The sequence below is a fragment of the Pagrus pagrus genome, assembly GCF_965226575.1.
Source record: "Pagrus pagrus genome assembly, chromosome: 19".
NCBI classification, from domain to species: Eukaryota; Metazoa; Chordata; class Actinopteri; order Spariformes; family Sparidae; genus Pagrus; species Pagrus pagrus.
The window spans coordinates 12,557,411-12,578,828 of NC_140203.1; the positions used below are offsets into that span (position 1 = coordinate 12,557,411).

Genomic DNA, 21,418 nt, shown 5'->3' on the forward strand with positions numbered 1-21,418 from the left:
CTTTATGTATAGGCAACATCAGTTTTATTGTCCACTTTTGTGTCAGTTTACTCCTGTTTTTCTCTCACTTACTGTCCTTTCACTTTGTGTCTCAATCTTTCAGAGCTGCAACTAGCGATCACCTTCACTGTCGATTTCTTTTCACGATCAGGCGATTAGTTGTTTGGTTCGTCTAACATCGACGAACGACGAAAGGTGTCAGCGTTTCTGTTTTCGTGTTTCCGAGGCGACATCTTCAAGTGTCTTGTTTTGTCAACAACCCAAAGATAATCTGTTTACTGTCACAGAGGAGAAACTGGAAGCTGGATTGACCTCATTTCTTTACAAATTACTCAAACAGTAATTGATTAATTTAATAGTAATCGATTAACCGGTCTAAAAGGCCCCTTATTGTCAATAAACTTGTCCTGTGTTACCTGCCATCTACTTCCTGAGCTTCCTACACGTTTGGATTTGTGGTTCCTGGAATGACATCCTTGTTTTCATGTCAACAGGAGGTGTTGACTTTTCTGCTGGCTGCATTTCTCAAAAGATAACACCAAGAGGCTGCTGTACCTCTACTCACCTGAGCCTACCTGCTCTAACCGTTACACACCGTTAAAACACCTGTCTACCTTGGGAAGTGGAGGTGGAGGTGAAGGGGAGGAGACACCCGGTAGTGGTTTCTAGGCGGGTCTGTTGCCAAACTAGAGGAAAGGTTAGCCAAGGCTCTGCTTCTCGAGACAGTTAGCTAACACTTAAAGACAAAACAGGGGAGAAATGTGTCGAGCGAGGGATAAAAACTCACCTAGCTCTCACTGCGTTGAAGTCACCGGTCGGCTTTCCAATGACGAGCTGCTGTAACGACAAATGAACGAGTCCCCACAGCACAAAAATAAACACAGACACCAGGGAAGCTGCCAGCCCTTCCCGCAGCAAGTACAGGCTCACTTCGGGCTTCCTCTTCGGGTCATCGCTGTAGCCGTTATTCCCGCACCGGTCCCGGGAACCGTCGTTATCTTGCGCTACATAATTCTGCGTCCCGAAGGCTTTTATTCTCCTGACAGTGGTGTCGCTCTCCATTTTTGAGCCAGCGGTACATCAGCTGCAAGCGTCGCTCTCAGGCGTCGCTTTTTTTCTGGTCGGCTGACGGATCGCGCTGAGGGACAAACTTGAATGAGAGGGCGGGCGGCGGAGGCGCTTGAAAAATGACAAGCAGGGGAGGATTCATGAGCGTCCTCGTAAAAAGCACGAGACGAAATGAACCGGCTGAGTACTCAGTAGTAGTGTAAGTATCCGCTTTGACGAGAGATCCGTAAATCATCGTTTAACTCTTAGCAAGACAGCAAAAAAATAAAATGCAATCCGGGAAAATGTCGAACTATTCCTTTAACATGAACTGAATGAACTCGCTGTTTAACTAAGCAGGCCTAATCCGATCCAACTGAATGAAGGCAATAATTCTTACACGTGTAAGATTTACAACCAGTGTTCAGATTATCTACTGAGTCAAAAGTAGCAATAGCATGATGAAAAATGTCATTGGCAGATCATTTTAGCATTTGCAGAAAAATGTACTAAAAATGTACAAAATAAAATGTAAATTTTAACAATAGAGAGGCATGTAGACAAAATGTATAGTGCCTTTTATCAAGAAGACTCTTTCATGCAGACAGAATGCCCAACTTGAGAGTGGACTATATATATTACCCTATATTATGGCATTATTATCACTGAAGTATTACCATAGGCTATAAAAAGCATTATTATGTCATTAATGTTAAAGCTGGTCAGGCTGGAGCTAATCTTAATTCGTTTAAAGGTGCAATATGTAAGAATTTGTAAGAAGAAACATTGACCTGTTAAGCCAGAGTGGAGCCCAGTTGGGCTATTTTTTGTGAAAGTGAAATATATAGTTTGGTACCTGAGAAATTTTAAATGGCACAGACGGTGCCAAAAAGGTGCCAAGATTCTGCCCGAGTGCTCTGTACTAAAAGCTCTTCAATTTTGTTCTGATTCACTGTATTAGCATAAAAGTTGGCAGAGGTAATGTTCAGATGTTTTGCTTTGGTTTGCTAGAGATTTGGAGCTGCAGCTGCATCATCCCTCAGTGATATTCATTCTAAAATTGTGATTTTTGAAAAAGATCTTTCATTTATGCTGTGTGCCAACTTAATTTACTTGGACCCAGTGACATAAAAATGTATACTTATGCATCTGAGCAAATATTTCAAGTGCTCCCTTTATTATGATACCTTGACTATTCAAATAGACCTTGTTGTTGCAGAGATACACTCTGTTAATTATCGAGCAGGGACACAAAATACAGGCTACTTTTTAACAGGTTAAAATAATCCACTGAATATGAAGGAATAACAGTTTTGACATTATGACGTCTATGTATTATATTGAAGAGATATTTACTGAAGTAAGCATGCCAACTAGCCAGACTAGACTGCTAGTTGGACGGCTAACTAAGCTAACTAGCTAACGGTAGCGACAGCTGGCAGCAATAGCAGTAGTAGTCACTAGCTGTAAAATAAAATGATTGCCTCTGAAATGTAGTTGAGTGAAAGTGAAGTATCAGAAAATGGAGATATGAAAGAAAAGTCTCTACAAGCAAATGCACGGTATAAATATTTGTTTTTCTAAAAAAGGGACATCCTTAAAGTCTTCCTCCACCTCCATGATGCATTTTTCTTCCTGCTCCTACAGTTGAATGTCTGAGCTCAACTGTGCAGAATGATGTATGTGCAGAGTTGGACACTAGAAGGCTGTTTTCACATTAGTGGAAAGTTTGTCTGAGCTCCATGAACAACACATTTTAAGAGGCGGGCCTACAGCATGATTTGTGACATCACAAATAGTTTGGAAACCGTTCTGATCCAACATTCAACTTAGGAAAATGTGATGTGAAATGCGTAAGTGCATACACTGAATTGACTTTTCAGTAAAGAAGACGACGTCTTGTGTCCAAAGTTTGCATACATATGGGGATGTTAGCTTTACATTCAATAACTCCCTTACTTATATCAGCTACTTAATCGATTGTTATATAAACATACATCCACGTTACTTATTATATAATTGGCTCAGTGGTATTATTGCCAGTTGAACTGAGATTATGATGTGATTTGACACTGGGGGTTTATGCTGCTGCTTTGTCGCCATCGTGTGGACGAGATGGGAATTGCAGCCGAGACACCCAAGGCCATTGAACACTGAATACTCTGTTATCATCATCCTTTTTAAAGTCTAACTCAATTTTTTTTTTTAAATTTTCCCCCCACGTTTGAATCAGTATTACACAAAGAGCTCATTTCAAAAGTTTCGCATTTAAAATATGACTCAAATAAAAGTAAATAAGTCCTTAAATACAACAGGGTATTAATATTAAATGTCATTATTGTTGTTGACTCATACAGAATCAGTGTAAGGTCATTTGTTATGACTTTTATTGATGCAATGACACTGACTTTAATGTTGGAGTGGGTCGAGGGGATGATCGGTTGGATTGCTTCATATACTGATATACAGTAGTTTATTAATTAACCTTCAAAATTAATCTGCAAGGTCACTTTTAACTACAGCTGTCAAATACATGTAGTGGAGGAGTAAACACAGTTGTTTCATTTGAGAAATGTAATGAAGTGAAAGAGGTATTAATACAAATAAGCTACCTGTAAATGTACTTAATGTACTTACTTTCCTCCACTGCATGTACACACAAACCCTTATTAACTCATTAGCTTAACTACCTTTTTATATTTTGTTTTTTTGTGGGGGGTTTTATGAGCAAAGTGTCAAAATGAAGTTGAATCTGAAGACAGTAGTTGTTAAATAACCATAAGGTGATTATACGTCTTTGTTTTTCTCCGTCCTTGGTACTTTTCCATTGGACGGTCTCATGTAAATACACAGCTGCTAGGCTAACGGCTGCTAGCTCAACGTACGTATTTGTTTTCTCGGCTTCATCGACTTGCTAAGTGGATTCATTGTGGAAGGACAGCTTTGACATTAAAATGCATTTAATATATACATGATTGACACATTTTAGTGACCACACTTGAGGTGTTATCTGCTGTTTTAAATTGCTATATTGACTGTGGTCCCGGGTCAAGGCCAGTCGATTCCCCGAGGGGAAGTTACAGTTGTGTTCTTTAGCATCTTTAGCGTTTCTGGTTAGCATTAGCTTGTTAGCATGAGTGTGAAGCTACATCACTGTAGGCGCAGCTATAGTAATGTATTCCGCTTACAAAATAAAAGTCACTGGTTTATTGAAACAAGATTTTGAACAGCCACCCAATCCTTTTCTTTTGGAAGTAAGAAAACACCATGTATTTATTTATGTATGTATTTTACTTTATTGATAGGACAGCTTGAGGGATGACAGGGATTGGGATGAGAGAGAGGAGGGGTGACATGCAGAAAAGGGCCGCAGGTTGGCGTCTAGTGAGGACGGAGCCTCTCTACATAGGTCATATGCCCTATCAACTGAGACACTGGGACACCCCATGTTAATTTTCTGATCTTTCAACATCACCTAGACGTCTTTATAGCAATTTCAAGCCACTGTTGAAGACCATGAAGGAAAGTTTAAAACTGGGAAAAAATTGGATGGGATATATGAGCTAAAATATGAATAACGGATGTGTAATTGGTCATTTACAATCCGACATGTTTTTGACAATATTCCTAATTTGATCAATCTCATATCTGTTGTATTGGAAACACACGAACTTAACCCTGTATGACTAATTAAAAACATTTTCCATTCATTCGACCTTTATTTTGAAATCGAAGAAAAACCTGTAACGGAAGTAACTGATTTTCACTGCGCTGGCTTGACCCCTGTCTTCTTTAGCTGCTCCGACTCTCCCATCGACCACTACCCAGCTGAGCATAGCAGAGAGCAGTCAGCCCGTCGTGTCTCTACCCGAGGCCGGATGGTAAAATCCAACCTCCAGCGGATCCTAAACAGTCATTGCTTTGCTCGCGAGAAAGAAGGAAAACCACAGTCTTTTACTACCATGGCGGACTTGAGTAGTAATATTTGTGACATGATTGGGAAGTAAGTAAACGATGAAAAATACCTCACCTAGCTAGCTAACCGCTAGCCGGGCTGTGGGGGAGGGGTGGCTATGCTAGCAGGCACAGAAAGCGGAAGTGAAACGCGTTTAACTTTAAATGGACACTTATCATGTAAGACCGAGACAACAGCCTTACATCTTGTGACTGAAATGGTTATAATGTCATTTTTAAAGTTTTCATGTGAAAAATATTCGACGTTATAGATATACATAGGCTGGTCGATGGAGACAAGTTGAGCAGCGTTAGCTAGCTAACGTTAGCTGGGAACATCGTCGAACTTATGGTACGTCACTGTAGATGACTGCGCCAGCTAGCTACCTAGTTAGCATAAACATTTCAAACGATAGATATTTTGTTCAGGAGAATGCTAATTATTTTTTTCAGCTGTTTAAATGACAGAAGAGGGTACGCTGTCAACAGATGGAGATTTAAATGGGATTGTATAAGATCTTCTCACGTTTGACTATTTAAAGATCAAACCGACGGCGATGTGTAGGAAAAACACTGTTAGCTTACAGTGAAGAGCTAGAAATGAATGTAGCGTCAAATATTTGACATTGTCAGCAACGATTGCCTATTAAACAATGTACGTATTCACCACTTAATAGGCAGTCCATAAAGAGACAACTCAGTCTCGGCCCATTGTAAACACTTAACGTTAACTTGTACCATTTTAAGCAGATGATTAATGACTCTAGGTTACGTTTTTGCCAGTAAAGTGATCAGGTGATCGCACGTTTGTGGCACGTTGTTCTCGTGAGCTGACAACGGAGTCAGGTTGATCATTACGCAACTGACAGTTTGCTGCAGCAGCCCCGAGAAGGCAGGAAGTGAGTGTACACGGCGGTGCAGTGGTACACACATGAGAAAAACGTTATCAAGATTGGACACAGTATTGTCATGAATGTGGCTCTTTAAGTGGAACATCTTTATTGCCTAGTGGCCCAGTGCCAGACAGCCTTTGCACAACAAAGTGGATGGACTCGCTTTATTGCTTTAAACGTTAACCAGACCATGTTTTATAGATCAAGAGTCATTAAAAATGGATTTGAACTCCTGCTATTGCAAGAACATAACCTGACCCTGACAGCTGTGGAAGTATAGTGATGTGGTTATTGTATATGAGCTAGAGCAAAGGTGATGAGGCCATTATTTGCAAATTAATAATTTTTTTGGTTCTGTAATAATCACTCTTTCATCTCAAACGTGAGGATTTGATGACTTTCCTTTGTTTGAGACGATGGTAGTAGGCTGTTTTATGTTACGAGTGTCAGCTGAAGTAAAAGTACTTGAATTAAAAACAAAATCAGTGACTGCCAGAAAATTATTATGGTCATTTTCACCATTTCCAGACACACAATCATATAATTCAATGATGAAAGTATTTGTTAGCTGCAGTCCCAATTTTGATTATCAGTTAATTTAGTCATTGTTTAATTTAAAAAGAAAATGCCCCTGAAAATTTCTAATTCAAGATTAGTTGTGCAGATTAGCTGCCTTATTTATTTTAAAAATGTATGACATCCCCTTGAATTTCAGGAAAATTAATTATTTTTCACGATGTCATAACAGTTTTTATTAGAGCAGCAACAATTAATCCTTTAGTTGTTAATATTAAATTATTTTTCAAGCATTTTAAATAAGTCAGTTTAAGTATTTGTTATTCTCTGATTTTAGCTTCTTAAATGTAAATATTATTGGTTTCTTTACTCCACAAAACAAGACATTTCAAGGTGTCGTCCTGGGATTTTGGAAATGGGTCGACATTTTTCAACATTTTCTGAGATTTTATGGGGCATCGACTTATTGATTTATTAAGAAAATGATTGACAGATACATCAACAATGAAAACAATCTTCAGTTGCAACCCTCCATTTTTTTTATAACCAACAAATAATCTATTCGTTGAGAAAATAACCGTTAAATGTATCAACAAAAATAAACAGTTGCAGCCCTCATTTATTGTTTAGTTGGAATGAAAATCTGCCCAACTAAACAATACTGCTTTATTCAGTACCTTGTGCGTTCTAGGTCACAAGATGCAGTGTGTTTACCTGGCAGCTTGGTAAACCCTTCGGTGTGGGCTCTGAGTTTAACTAACACTGGCTGTTTCAATTAACCACAATGAGTAAAAGTAGAAGAATGGGTTTGTGCTTTTAGCAGCAAATATTTTTGGTTGGTTGCCTCCCACCGCATCCTGCTGTGTTGGTGCACCGCTCTTAAAAAAGTTATGTTAACAACTCTGTAACACACAGTGCTATTGTTTTGGGCAACACAGACTGTAGGTGGCTTAAAAGAACACCAAGACCTGCTTGTGTAACACATGTTGTGGATTAAGCACTTAAGTGCAGGTATTTGCTTAAATTTACTACTTGAGAAAACTTCGTTTATCAGTATTGGATGTTGCTAAATTTTATTGCTACAAAACCAAAGAGAACACACTTTCAAAAAGCACAGTCAATTTTACATTACACTGGTAAGCACCTCTGTCTGAATGACCACAAGAAGTGTATTCAAACCTGAAAAAGTAAAAACTAGGCCATAATGTGGGAGTGCATCCTACTCAGATAAATGATTTAAAAATGTGTTCAGTGCTGCAGGACAAAGAGCTTGGATTTTTGCTGGGTTAGAGACGAGATGGAAGTGTAGCATGGGTGGCAGACTCGGTTGACAGCTGTTTAAAGGTTGGGGGGGGGGGGAAAGGGAGCATGACTTCAGTCTAGAAAACAGTATTATAATGCTAACATGTTTTGCCCTTTCAGTCTTTTTGCTTGTGATCACTGTGCAGTGCAAAAATCCTCAATAATTTAATTGTAGGAATAAAGGCCTGTAGTGACTTAAGAAGTTGTTGTTATGATTAAATCGCTGCACGGTTGGCAGTCCGTTTTATTTGTCTGTGTTGAGTCCCATGACATGGCAATGAGGTTGTAGTTGCACTAAAGACACTTCAAAAACCATAACCTCACCATAAAACCCTCTCTTTCTTTCCCTCCAGTCTGTCCCTGCACTGTAGTAGTACCCGCGGCCCGGGGCCTCTGTGGTGCTCCTGATGCCCCTCTCCCACCCCTGAAGATCCCAGGTGGGCGAGGGAATGGCACACGGGATCACACTCCTTCAGCTCGGCCACTCTACTCAGTAAGTCTAGAAACACGCGCACAGTCACACAGTTACGGCTAAAATATAGTCGTGGGGTAAGCGTTTGTTGTCACAGGAAGAAGTGTCAAGAATGGGAGCTCCTTCTCAGTGAAACCATTTCCTGTCACATGATGCAGAGTCAGTTTGTTTACACGGCAGAGGAGAACACACCAGGTTTTTAATCCATTCAGTCATCCACGCTCAGCGGTGACAAATCAGATTCTTTTCCCCCCGAGTTCAGTTTATTTACAGGCTCAGTTTCTCTGTTTGACCAGAGTTGCAGGCGGGATAACGAGGCCCATGTGTGCACCAGTTAACTTGTAATTGCTTAAACAGCACCCACCGCTGCATTCAAATGTGTTCCTTACTAGCGTTTGTGCTTCCAGGACCGAAAGCTGACTGTAACGGAGGAGCCAGCCGGGAACGGTCGCCCTAGGATACTCCACTTCCAAAGTCGTCCCACCGTTTCCAAGACAATACAGTGGGATGCTGTCCTGAGCAGCAGCGCACTCTACGTGGAGATACCTCTTGACCCTCTTCCTGAAGGCAGCAAGGAGAGGTGAGGCCAAGTGGAAAATAGTGTCGGTTCTGTACAATCACACACTTGAGCCATGTGACAGGAGAGTAAAGTTAAAGTTGGAATAAAACAAATGATATTATATGAAAGTTGACAAATTCTTTGTAAAGATGAGGTGATTGGACCCTTACTTATTAATCTCGTCGTCAGCCATTTTCTCATCCAGACTCATGTCCTCTGCGTTTGTTTTGTTTTTTTACTGCAAAGTGTTAACGTTACTACAGGAAGTCAGTCTCCATTTTGTTTACATCTGCTTTCCCATGAGATCACTTAAGACCACGTGAGGTGGTGCATCACTTCTCGATATTCTCAATAATGTCCAGTAGTGTGTGACGCTCATTGTTTTCAAATCTTGTAGTGTGTGCATGTTTGAGATTAGACAAAATAACATTGTGTGGTGCAACCTGGTTTTTAAAACTCCTGTAGTCTGAGCCAGTCCTTACTTTGAAACATGAGAGGGGAAAGTATTTTCAAGTGGAGCCTTTTTAAAATAATCAGAAAGCACACCTCGTTTTATAGGATAAACACAAGACTCTTGTGTTTTTGTTCCTGATTGTTACAAAGCAGTTTTCTCTTTTCTAACCCAAGCTGCCATCTTTTCTCTCCCCCAGTTTTGCGTCTCTCCTGGAGTATGCCGAAGAACATCTGAAAGTCGTTAGCGTGTTTGTCTGCTTTTACAAGAACAGAGATGATCGTGGTATGTGCTAACAACCCTGTTTTCCCAGCACACCTTTTTTATTCCAAACAATTTCAATTACTTAATTATTTTGCCTTCTGTGTTCTGACTCATACCGCATCGTAACATCTGTTGACCCTACCTTGTTATTCTTGCAGCTAAACTGGTGCGTACATTCAGTTTCCTGGGCTTTGAGATTGTGAAACCGGGCCATGCCCTCGTCCCGCCGCGACCCGACGTTTTCTTCATGGCCTACAATTTTGACAGGGACTCCTCGGACGAGGAGTAGCCCCCCGGACAGCCCCTCCGCCCTCTGCTTACTTCCCATTGTACGTTTGTCCATCCCGTCCCAGCTGATTCATACACACCACCATCTGTGTTAAACCCTCAGCGGTAGCTCTCTGTATGCAAGTATTCATTTCCCCATGTGTTTTGTGTTCAAGGGAATATGTAAGATGTGCATCTCCTTTTTCCACCATCTATCTTTGTGTGTTTTATTAAACTGTTTTCATTGACGTTTAATTGGTGTCGTCACCTTAAAAGGAGGGAACCTTTTTGTTTTTTGGACTTTAAATCATATTACAGGTGTCGAAGCTATAAGTTAAATTCTGGTATAATTTCCATTTCTTGTCAAGTCTTTGTTTTTATTGATTTTTCCTTTTATGATACATTAAGGTGGAGGATTCTTCATTTCTTGAATGTACAAAAAAAGGTCATCAGGTTTACACTCGGGTACTCCAGCTTTCTTTTGATTGGCTAAATAATGACTTTAAATTTGTCCCATAGTTTCTCTATGACAAATACATTTCAGCGGGACCAGTTTTATTTGTAGCATTAATATCCTCTCAAGAGTATTAGGATTTTGAAACGTAACTTTTGAGCGACAGCCCCAATAATTGGTACTTCGTAGCTGGATAGTGAATCCATTTTAGACTCGAGCCAGAGTGAAAAGATGAATGCACGTCTGATGTGGGCGGTTCAAGTAAAAGATCCTACAGTGAGTGAATTGGTACAAAGTGAAAGGAAAGTGAATAATCCAAAGTGCTTTTGCTTCTTTATGCCATGTATATCTGACAATATTGTAGTATTTTGTTTTGAAGGTTAAAAAAATGCTGTGATATGATTGGATTCGTTTTTCTGGATTAGCATTCCTTTTAACTTTTTTTTCATATGATAGTATTGAGTTTGTTGTTCACCTGCATAGTGGTACCTGTTGTGCTTCTGTGATAATAAAACAAACAAAAACAACCCTTTGTTTACTGCACCTTTTCTCCAACACATTTAAACTAAACTAAGGAGCCCCGTCAGGCCATTAACTTTAAAATTGAACATCCAGACAGTGAATTTATTCAGTATTGGTGTGTAAAGCCTGGGGCGGATCATTTTTCTGCCTGATATAACAGCTGGAGGTTCACTAATACGCTACTGAATGGTGGATTTAAAAGGACATACATTTATTATTAAATCTCATACATAATCAGGGATTGTTGTAATTAACCATTTTTATTTATAGGCATCTTTATTACGTATCACTGTATGCCGAAATGCACATTTAATGGCCCCAGGTCACGCTTCAACTAGTATCCAACATGTAATCTGTGGAAAAAAATCAGGTCAGTTATAAAAGAGCAGCAGGGCAGACATCCAGACCCTGTCCTGTGTCTTCATGCCACCAGGAGGCTCCACAGGATGCTGAACTACACATGACCGTCCAACATCTGATATTAAGGTTACATCTGCAGGGTACATAACTGTTAGATGTGTAGTTACACAAACAAATGTCACGGCCCCAGGAAGCCCGTGAGGTATGAATAATCTCACCGGTCCTCCAATTAGCTGCACATAATGATAATGTGTTGTGCTGGACTGCAGTCATCCGGAACAGTTTACTAACATGATCTTAGGGTCGTAGCACGAACACACAAACACACACACACAGGTGATTTCACATAATTCGAGTAATTAGATCTTTCTGTATGTGTACAGACTGCATGATAGATGTGTACCTACTGTACTCTATTAACTTATGTTTTAATGTTAAGTACAGTAGTCTGGTGATCACATATTAAGTACAAGTACATTTACTCAAGTACTTTACCTGAATACACTTTCATGGTACTTAAGGTACGTAAGTTGAGTAGTTTGAGTATTTCCATTTTCTGTTACTTCATACTTCAACTCTACATTGTGGAGGCAATTATTGTACTTTTACTCCAATTATTTGACAACTTTAGTTACTACAATAGGTACTCTGTAGATTGCACACTGCACCAGAGGATATATGTATAATTTACTTAATTACTTTTGATACTAATACACATTTAATATCAGATACTCTAAGACTTTTACTCAAGTACTATTCATATGGGCGACTTTCACTTCACTAGTACAACTTCTAGTTTTTAGGTTCGGTAGTTAGGTAGATTAGAGGTCTGATCAGGAAGTATAACTCACCAGAATGACAGCTGTGTGGCTGCGCAGATGCAACACCTGGCTCATTCATTTTGTTCATGTCTCTGGTTTTTTCCACACTGCAGCCATTCTGACGGGCCACAACAGGGAAAGCACAGGTGTTACTAATAACGTTAACGATGGTTTTGTTCTATACAAGTGTCCCAGTAAGCCAGCAGCACGCACAACAACCAGGCACCTGAAAATGAAGCAGCTAAATGGAGTTCAGCAATCATTGTTTTGTTTTGTTAATTTTCACAGTGCAATGTGTTAAAATGTCTTCCATTATAAAAAGGGCCACTGCAGTTTAATTGGAACAGATTGAAATGATTTCAATGGCAAAATAAATTGCCAACTATTTTAATAATCGACGATTAAAAAGTTTCAGTCATTTTTCGAACAAAAATGTCAAACATTTCTTGATTCCAGCTACTTAAATTTAAGGATTTGCTGATTGTCTTTGTCATTAATGGTAGTAAACAAAGAACCTTTGGGTTTTGTACTGTTGGTTGGACACAAGAAGCAATGTGAACACGTCACTTGTCAGATTGTAATGGCTATTTTTACCCCTGCCAAGGAGGTTATGTTTTCAGCCGTGTCCATTTGTTGGTTGGTTGGTTTGTGAGCAGGATTACACAAAAACTACTGATTTCCACCGAATTTGGATGAAGGATGTGTCTCGGCCCTGAATAAACCCCATTAACTGTTGGTGCGGATGTGATCTCACTTTCGTTCTTTAACGACATTTTCTCAGGGAATAATGCATGGATCCTGGTGGGAAGAATCGTGTATTTAGGTGGCTGGTGAGTGATGAGTGAGTACAATTTAATGTAAATCCAAATAAAATTCTGGCTCTAGCAGATATAAATGTTTTATTTGATATTGGGTTTGGCTTGACTGAATTAAAGGGGACTTTTTGGCCTTGGCGGACGTATGCCCTCGACTGAGTGCCTTTTTAAAAAAAAATACATTTCATAGATTTAATCGATTGTTGTTTGACAGCACAGCTCAAGCTGCAGTCTAAGTTCTTATGATGCCTGTTCAGCGTTGTGCTTCTTGTATCCTGTTAAAACAGTATTCTGCTGTACCCGATTCATTTGACATGTTATTACCACTACTAACCGACTGAGGATAATAGTGATCAAGTGCTAATTTTAAAGTCTAAAAAGCTTTAAAATTCATCTTTTATTTTAATATGGCAATATGTTTCACTAATCTATGGAAGAAAAATGAAGGAAAAACCCTGCAAAATGAGCAATTACCATTCAGATCAAGAAAAAGAAATAATTCTGAAGTATGATCCCATTCATCAGAGCACAGTATCAACCACCAGCAGTTTGGTGAAAAGAATTCATGAGGTGAGAACACCTGCAAAATCTAAAATAAATCTTATAATGTACGTCTTTAATGGGTTCAGGGGAATTTTATTACACATCTTCTATTTAAAAAGCTATAATTAGTTGGCCTAATGTCAGAGAGCTGTGATTAACATCACTGTAAATTAATTTGAGAGTGGGAGTGGAATGCTCTGCTTGACCACTTTAGATATTCATTTCATGGTGCAGACATTAGCATCACTCAGTATAATTAGTCTTTATAGCGTCATAAATTCTGTCAAATACAGGACAAAAAAAAAAAAAGAGAAAGGAAGCATTTTTTTTCTGGAATCCAAATATTTAATAGGTACATATCAAGTATTATTATGACATGTATAAAATTTCAGATCACAATATGAAGCAATGAAACTCCTCAGACTGGCGTATGCTGCGAATGTTTGAGGTTGCCACATAAAAATGACTAATGATTAAAATAGAAGAGAAGCAACTAAAATGGTAGAAAGATGGCGTACTGACATAGATCATAGTAAGCATTCTAGGAAAAATTAAAAGCGACTTTTCAAACTTTTTTCTTCAATAGAGTGCAATAAAAAAAACAAAAAAAACAAAAAAACAAAACACATCACTGAAGCCAAGCGTCCACAAGACGTCTAAAAACTGTTAGTACTGTAGGTGCACGGAGGGCAGGAGACAGCGGAGAGAGAGGAGAGGGCGCCAAGGTCACAGCAGAGAAAGAAATGAGAGCTATAATTAGCTTGCCAGTCAATGCAGGAAGAAAATAATCTTTGAACAAGATTGAGCAACAGTGGAAGTAATGCACATCACAGTTAGCTTTAAAGACCATAGTAGCATTTGTACTTGCATGTTGTTGAGAAAAAAAATCCTGAATGATTGAACAGAAACAAGGACATCACCACAAACAAACAAACAGCCGGCCAATGAGAGGGGAGGGAGTGACGGTAAGAACCGCGGTGACGGGTCAGACAGACGGTTTTCACTTCTGACCTGAACAGAGCAGTAAGAAACTGGTGTGTGGAGCAGCTCAGCTCTACACCTAACATGGCTGTGCCCAGAAGGCTGTTACAGGTGAACGTGATGCTGTCAGTGAAGGAGGGGGCTACATTTTTCCGACAAAACCAACTCGGATACGTGATCTGAAATTCAGCGCACTCCAGGTCCAGATTACAGATCAGTGCAGAGACTGTGCTGCTGCTCTCCATGACATGTTTTTGTTTTGTAGTTCCTATCAGACCTGCCAACCCTGGACATTTTTAAGTACCATATCAGCACCGGATAAGATGTAATTGTATGGAAGCCTATTTCCGCCAGTTAAAGATGAAGAGTAAGCTTGATGAAAAAAAAAAGATTACCATGGTAAGTCATAATAACGAGATAAAAAAAAAATCTAAATTGTGAGTTAAGGCATAATAAGATATAAAGTTAACATTTATCTCATAAATTTGACTTTTTATCTCATTATTTCGACTTTTTAAATCTCATAATTATGACTTACCATGGGAGTTTTTTTTGTTTTGTTTTTTAAATCAAGGCAAAGTTTTCCTAATTTTATTTTTAACTGGCAGAAATGGGCTTCCATACAATTGCATATCTGCTGCACAGAATAGATTTTTTTTTTTTTAAACTTTCAGAAAATACACTTGCCTGGACGTTAATGTATCTGTGGCGGTGTTTCAGGAACACGTATGGGTGCGGCATATGTCTTTACATTGTAACAATACTAAAAATAATGTCAGGAAAGATTAAAGATTGTCAAACTATTTGGGGGATTATGTACAAAAAAAGATCTTGTAAAAAAATGTAAAGAATAAATGACGTGTAGTCTTTTTCTGTAAGATTATAACAGTTATTGGTCTTCGTTCTTGTGGAGGTATTCTAACAAGGTACTAATTTATGTGAGGCTGAACCAACTGGATTGTAAAATATTAGAAAAGGTTAGCATACAAAAGTAAAAGTTACCTGTTGTAAGAGAATAAAGAAGTTGCTGCATCTAAGGAGAGCACACATCTGTGTATTTTTGCATTGTGTTTATATCTGCCGTTCAATGCTGATTCATATTTTGGACCATGGTGTGTTAGATCTGATGATCTTATGAAGAGTTCCTCATGATTCTGTTTTGTTTTTAGGTTACACACTGAACCCACACAGACCTGCTGTCTCAAACTGACCGGTAATCGGTACGTGAAAACATTCACGTAACTGAATGCAACTAATGTAGCCAGAAAACTTGTGAAAACCATGAACAAAACGTCACCATACCAGACCTACGCTCGCTGCATTACAAGATATTACCCTTGAAAGTCACACATGCTCCTGATCCATATAATCGTGTACTACGTTATCTAACACACCCAAAACAAATGAACCAGTTTCCTCTCACGTCTTTTAAAACCAACAGTCTGTGTCAAGAAATCTGTTTCTGTATTTACCTATTTAAGTTCTGCGTTTTCAGCTCAGTCAGACATCAGACCTGATCAGTAACTGTTTAAACATTTCTGCTTGCTGTCTTTACCGTTCTCGTAATTTTTTTATGACTCTCTTTGCTTTTCGTCTCCTGTGGTGTCACCTCAGACTTCTCTCTCTCAAATACAAACATAAACTGTACGTAAGGATGAAATCCTGGCGGGTCCTTTGCCTCATGTGTCCTAACTGCTGCTGTTAAATGATTAACCTACATCTATCCGTTTCACTCCTCTACTTTTGGGACTCAAACTTCACCATGTACATACACACATTTTATCGAATATTCAATGTATTGTTGTATGCAAAGTGTACTGAAACATGACCTATTGAAACATTCAATAGTCTATTCAAATTACTCAACTCACATATGCACTCTCGAAAACCTACCAACACTGAACTAAACAATTTTGAGGAATATCAACTTATTTCTACAAAACATGTGTGTTAAATGTCTTAACACAAGCAGCCATATGAGAACTTTGCCTCAATAAAACAGTCTAAAAGTAAAATTTTAAATCAGTAAATTTAAAGTTAAATTTCTGATTAAAGAGAACACGATAACAATATTAGGAAGCTGACCGGGGCATCAAATGCCAACTTTCAGTACTTAACAGTTTTTTGTCCTACAAGGCACTCTTATCCATCTCCTGCTGGTCTGAACTAGTGAATAAAAATACATGACAATATCATACTAGTGACTCAGTGCATTTCTATCTAGCTTATATACTGTATATTGAGAAACAATGCACATTTTGATGGTTACGTGGATTTACACCACCAGAGGCTGAGGGACACCATAATGTTGATTAGAAAGCTCTTTGTCAGGGTTGAGTAGAAAACTGACGACTTTTTTCCAGCTCACTGAGACAGATGCATCTCCATTTTCTGGATTTAATGTGACAACAAATAACTCTGCGCATCACACATTAAACTGCTTTTCTACAATGAAGGAGAACCAAATTGTGCTGGATACGCAGAGCGCTGCAGTGAAAATTATACTCAAGTCTAACAAAAACCGACAATAGCGGATGAATATCTGCTGAGCACAATAAATGTTAACCATCTTTGTGTGGTCCTGCTTGATTGTGGTTGCTTAGTAACACCAGGGACAACCACAGCGTGCCCTTCTATGCCGGCAGCGCACCTCACGCTTTTTAAGCATATAAGGGCGCTGCATGAAAATCTTTAATTTTCCACTGCATTGTTACAGTATTTCTCTTGGAGACAAATTAAATGGGAAATACCAGAACATACTCATCTAGAGTACAGTTTAGTTCATCTGATTGAAGAAACATGAATGAGCGAGTGAACTTCAACTTATAGGAGAGATTTATAACTGGCAGTACACGTTTGTTTATCTTGTAATTTATTTTTAGGTGCTTGGAAACTGAAACAAAAAGTGCCTTGCTAAAAAAAAGATGATCAATTGGTACAGTCCAGTTTCATACTTTACAAGTATATATTGCATCTTATTTTTAGGCGTGATTCCTCACTAGAAATTGCGTTTTTTTAAAGCAGATTTCTGAAGATTATTTGTCCCTAACCTGCTCTACAGCCTCTTGTCTTTGGTATGTTTATAAAGTAAATGCCTTTTTTCTTTTGACTCCACATAAAATCTAAGGAGAGAGTTGTGTTCACCATAAGGCTGCTGCTCAGACGTCTCCTGACACTCCAGAAACAAAAAAAACAGCAGACACAGCTGCCAAAAGTTAACTCTCTTAGCTATTCGTATTAGCTCAAGGCTAACAGGCATTATTCCAAGTGAGGTGAGCAGCTAGCAGGATGCTAGCACGTGGTCCTGATTAACCTACAAAATAAGTCTGCTGCACATGTCATTGATAAAGTGCTTCAAGGGCATAAAGCGTTTTGTGTGTGCTTCATTTCCATTTATAAATACATGTTAATTCTTGACTTTTCTAATTTTACCTCGCTGCAACAAGCCAACTCTCCGGGTGCCTTAATGTTATGCAGGAGGTGTTATCTCATCTGTGTGTCTTCAGTAACCTTGTGAAAATGCCGGTCCCGCTGTGCCTACACCGTATTAAACTAGCACCTTTATTTGCCAGCTGAGTAAAATACTAACTGCACATATATGAAGCAGCTCAGCTCAGTGTTTTGGTGTAAAACTGAGAACATGGTACACAAAATGCTACAGGTTGGCAGGAGTCTAACGGATGATTTTGTGATATTGCCGGGAAGAAATTGGCACTCAAACAATGTGCCGTGTGTCAATTTGTGGAACCAGTGGACAACACAGTGGAGGGGGCAAACAAAAAAATGAGCTTATATCTTGAGGTGGCTCGTGGGTGTGAATTGGGGCTCCTTTTGTGCGTTTATCTTTGTGTGGCAGGAGTAGGGAGGTTAAAAAATGTCCTTGGTTTGAATTTCAGGCTGGTGATGTTAATGGAGACAGTCCAAGTTCAGCAGATGAGGTCAGTCCCTACTGAGGTTGTTTGTGTATGAATGATTGTATACATAAATGGCTGTATATGCAATATACATTTGCCCGTGGGTAAGTACAGTATGTGTGCGCAATGCGTTTTTAAAGTGGAGCTCTAGGTACTTGACGGTATACGTGGGTGCACAGAATGGATGCTTATGTGCGTGTATGTACGTATTCTACTTATAAACGTGATTTCGACCTCCTCATCGGCCCTTGCTGTAGCCGGGAAAGAACTGGTCGAGCAGCATCTGAAGCGTCACGTTCTGGGTCATCATGTAGTCTTTGCCCAGGTCGTGGCGGCAGGCGGGGCAGGTGTACACCTTCGCTCGGAACGACCGCTGGAGACACGTCTGGGGAGAGAGGACGGTAGGAGAGATTCACACACGGATGCAAGGACAGGGGTTTTGAGTAGTGGCGATTACAAATGAATGTACCAAGTACGCACCTTGCAAACATTGTGTGTGCAGACTGTGGTGATGGGTTGGAAGGCCAGCTCCTGGCAGCACACACACATGAAGATCTGCTCCATCTTGCGCAGAAAATTCTTTGTATGGATGTAGATAGACACAAGGAAAATTTGTATGTTAACTGTAGAAACAGCTGAAAAATTATCATTACAGTCTTCTGCTTTCGGAAGTAGGTTGCTGATACTGCCATTGTCATAAGATAACATTGAGCTCAGCTTCACAAAAAAAATGACTTCACTGATTCAGGAAGTTAAAGTTCAACTGAAATGTAAAAATGGCACAGTCAATGTTTACAGCCTTGATCAACCAACCGTTATGTTACTAACTGAGTTTGAGTTTACTCTTCAAAATCCCTGCTAACAACAAGCTGTCTGCCCGTTTTGACGACTTTGTCTCTTGTCTTTGCCAGTACTGTGACAGCTGCTGTCAATAAAGCAGACAGACACGCACATCCCTCTAGCCGGCAAAGCGGATTAATTCTGATCTATCTTTTTTCTCCTTTTTAATAATATATATAAAACTATTAACAATACATTTAAAAAAACAAAATTATTCTAGGCTGCAAAAAGGGATGACTAAATGTGATTTCAGTTGGACTCTAAGAGGCGGCTGTGTGAGGTACTTTGTCGACACAGCATGTCAGAGTATATTTGGATTCATACCGGTCCCTCTTTAAGGTTTCCCATGGCTTCATCCCAGAGTTTCTTGTTGGCTGTGTCCTCTCGGATCAGCTGCTGCTGCTGCTCTGACAGCTGGAAGGTCTCCTCTATCTTCACCCGTTTGGAGGGAGGCTCTGGCACTGGTGACGACTCTGGTAGAGACACACATATATAAAAAAGCAGCAGCTACTCTTGGATAATAAAAGACAGTGACAGCAGTGCATGCTTAGGAAAATGTGACGCTGGTGGATATTAAACATTTACAAGCTATCTTGAAAAGACTGGTGACACTGTTCTCACCTGTCCTCTTCTCACAACACCTTGTCTGACCTGCTTTGAGCTTCATCTGTAAAAGCACCCACCACTACCTCTGGTTGTCTTCTGCTCTCCATTACTCTGTGGCTCCTCTTCATCCACGCTGGCCATCAGATGCTCCTCCTCCTCGTCTTCCTCCCCATTCTCCTCCTTCACCTTGATCTTGCGTCTCCGTGGCCTCCCCCTCCCGGGATAGTGCTTACTCCGGCCGCCACGACCAGGTCTGGCACAGGCCTCCTTCTTTGTTTTGTTAGCCATCGCTGCCAAGTAGCCTGGCGGGTACTGCAGACACAGGGGGGAGAGAGACGTGAGTGTCAAATGGACTGCTTTATTAAGAACAATCTGAGCTACATCTATTTTCCTGGAGACAGTGTGCAACATGCAGAAAGTCTAACCTGAACAGCAAGGCCCAGTTTTTTGATCCGCTCCAGTCCTTCAGGTGTCCACGGTGCTGGTTCCATATCGTCCCGTCTCAGCAGGTACCGCCACACAAGGTAACCACACTTTCCGATCTCTGGCCAGTACTTTACCACCTTAAATCACACACAACCAGAATCACATTAAAAGGCATCAAATTCAGAGCCATACTTAGATGTTATGGGTCAAGTCAGCGTCAAGTCAACTAAATGGCGTCTGTACCTTGTAAATACCATCGTAGCGATTTCCTTCCTCGGGAGCATATTTGCTGATGCGTCTGCCTTTGGAGCTGCGAACCACTCTAACCGGCTTTCCTGCCCGCCAGTTCCTCGACTCCGCTCCGTCTTTGTCATTCAGAGGCGCATCGCAGTTTAAGGCCAACGCCCTACAGTAGTCAGGATCATAGAATTAAAGACAGGAAAGAGGGTTGATTATCAAGTCTGAGTGAGGATTATGGATGTTAATAAATAATCAGTTATTGATCACTGCTAAGAAATCTATTGCTCTTGAGAATATATTTAAAGAAATATGTGAGCTTTCCAAATGGATAATTTCTCTTTTTAAAAAGAACCATAATTACTTCTGCCCCTGGTTGAATTACTGCCCTGGGACATAATCGTTCAACTAAAACTTCTTTCATATAAAAACACATCGTATTTTTGAAACGTACAAGTAAACTAACAGAAGAAAAGTCGGCCTGAACTGGGTCCAGAAAGCCATCTACCCTAACTTCAAACTTCTTATACTATGGTAGCACAGATGTCGTACCTGTTCATGTGTGTCAGGGTCTGGTCAAAAGAGTGCTCTCCGATCCGTTTGTTTCCTGAGAGGTCACGACCCCCGCTGCCTGTGTAGGTGAACTCATCGCCCCGGTCCTACAGCAGGTCATAGCAACCATGACAAAGTGAGGGAAAAAGCCCCGCTTTATGCGATGCTTTTATACCTATTTTATCTGCTCGAGTAAAATAACATAAATAAAGATTAATAAACATGTAGTAAAAAATACAAATAACCCACCACTTCATCCTCAAAGCCACCAGCCAACACCAGCGAATAGGAGCCATCATTACTGCGCCCATGGATCCCACCGACATGCGGCCTGTGAACACCTGCCTCACTCACCTGAAGTACGAGTGATTTTTAATTCATAAGAACAGACATACAAAAGAGTAAGGAGGGAAGTTTAGAAATGTACAGTATAAAACAGCTAACCTGAACTCTGAATTTCCAGGTGGTTCCAACAGGGACACCAGGTATGGGTCCATAGTGGTTTGATGGAACAATTGTGCACTCCTTAGTACGCCCCACACAGGCCATACCCTGCAATCACATCAAGAGACAACAAAATGACTAACTCTGAAGAAGCCTCATTAGACAAACAACGTTTAAG

General features: G+C 40.0%; 3 protein-coding genes across 4 annotated transcripts in view; 1 reads left to right on the top strand and 2 right to left on the bottom strand.

The window, feature by feature from the left end:
• The window catches only part of ermp1 (endoplasmic reticulum metallopeptidase 1), a 31,885-nt gene extending 30,760 nt beyond the window's left edge, over positions 1-1,125 (bottom strand). The window contains exon 1 of the mRNA XM_084383559.1: positions 788-1,125. Within this exon, the coding sequence (XP_084239685.1) occupies positions 788-1,062 (275 nt within the window). The 5' untranslated portion in view covers positions 1,063-1,125. The remainder of the gene's footprint in view (positions 1-787) is intronic.
• Positions 1,126-4,848: 3,723 nt separating this feature from the next.
• oaz1b (ornithine decarboxylase antizyme 1b) lies at positions 4,849-10,706 on the top strand. Its single transcript, XM_084384123.1, is given in 6 exon segments — positions 4,849-5,050; positions 8,066-8,117; positions 8,119-8,205; positions 8,592-8,764; positions 9,394-9,479; positions 9,617-10,706. Coding segments are annotated over 6 exon segments (654 nt in total). The 5' UTR covers positions 4,849-4,925; the 3' UTR covers positions 9,748-10,706.
• Positions 10,707-13,569: 2,863 nt separating this feature from the next.
• uhrf2 (ubiquitin like with PHD and ring finger domains 2) overlaps positions 13,570-21,418 on the bottom strand; it is a 32,667-nt gene continuing 24,818 nt past the window's right edge. The window contains exons 8-16 of one of the 2 annotated variants that reach the window (XM_084382420.1): positions 21,241-21,348; positions 21,046-21,150; positions 20,797-20,903; positions 20,251-20,413; positions 20,007-20,144; positions 19,665-19,893; positions 19,300-19,448; positions 18,616-18,714; positions 13,570-18,520 (exon numbers count right to left, since the gene is read on the bottom strand). In XM_084382420.1, the coding sequence (XP_084238546.1) occupies positions 18,374-18,520; positions 18,616-18,714; positions 19,300-19,448; positions 19,665-19,893; positions 20,007-20,144; positions 20,251-20,413; positions 20,797-20,903; positions 21,046-21,150; positions 21,241-21,348 (1,245 nt within the window). In that variant the 3' untranslated portion in view covers positions 13,570-18,373. Of the gene's footprint in view, positions 18,521-18,615; positions 18,715-19,299; positions 19,449-19,658; positions 19,894-20,006; positions 20,145-20,250; positions 20,414-20,796; positions 20,904-21,045; positions 21,151-21,240; positions 21,349-21,418 lie in introns of both variants that reach the window. The other variant, XM_084382419.1, reaches the window with a different exon arrangement.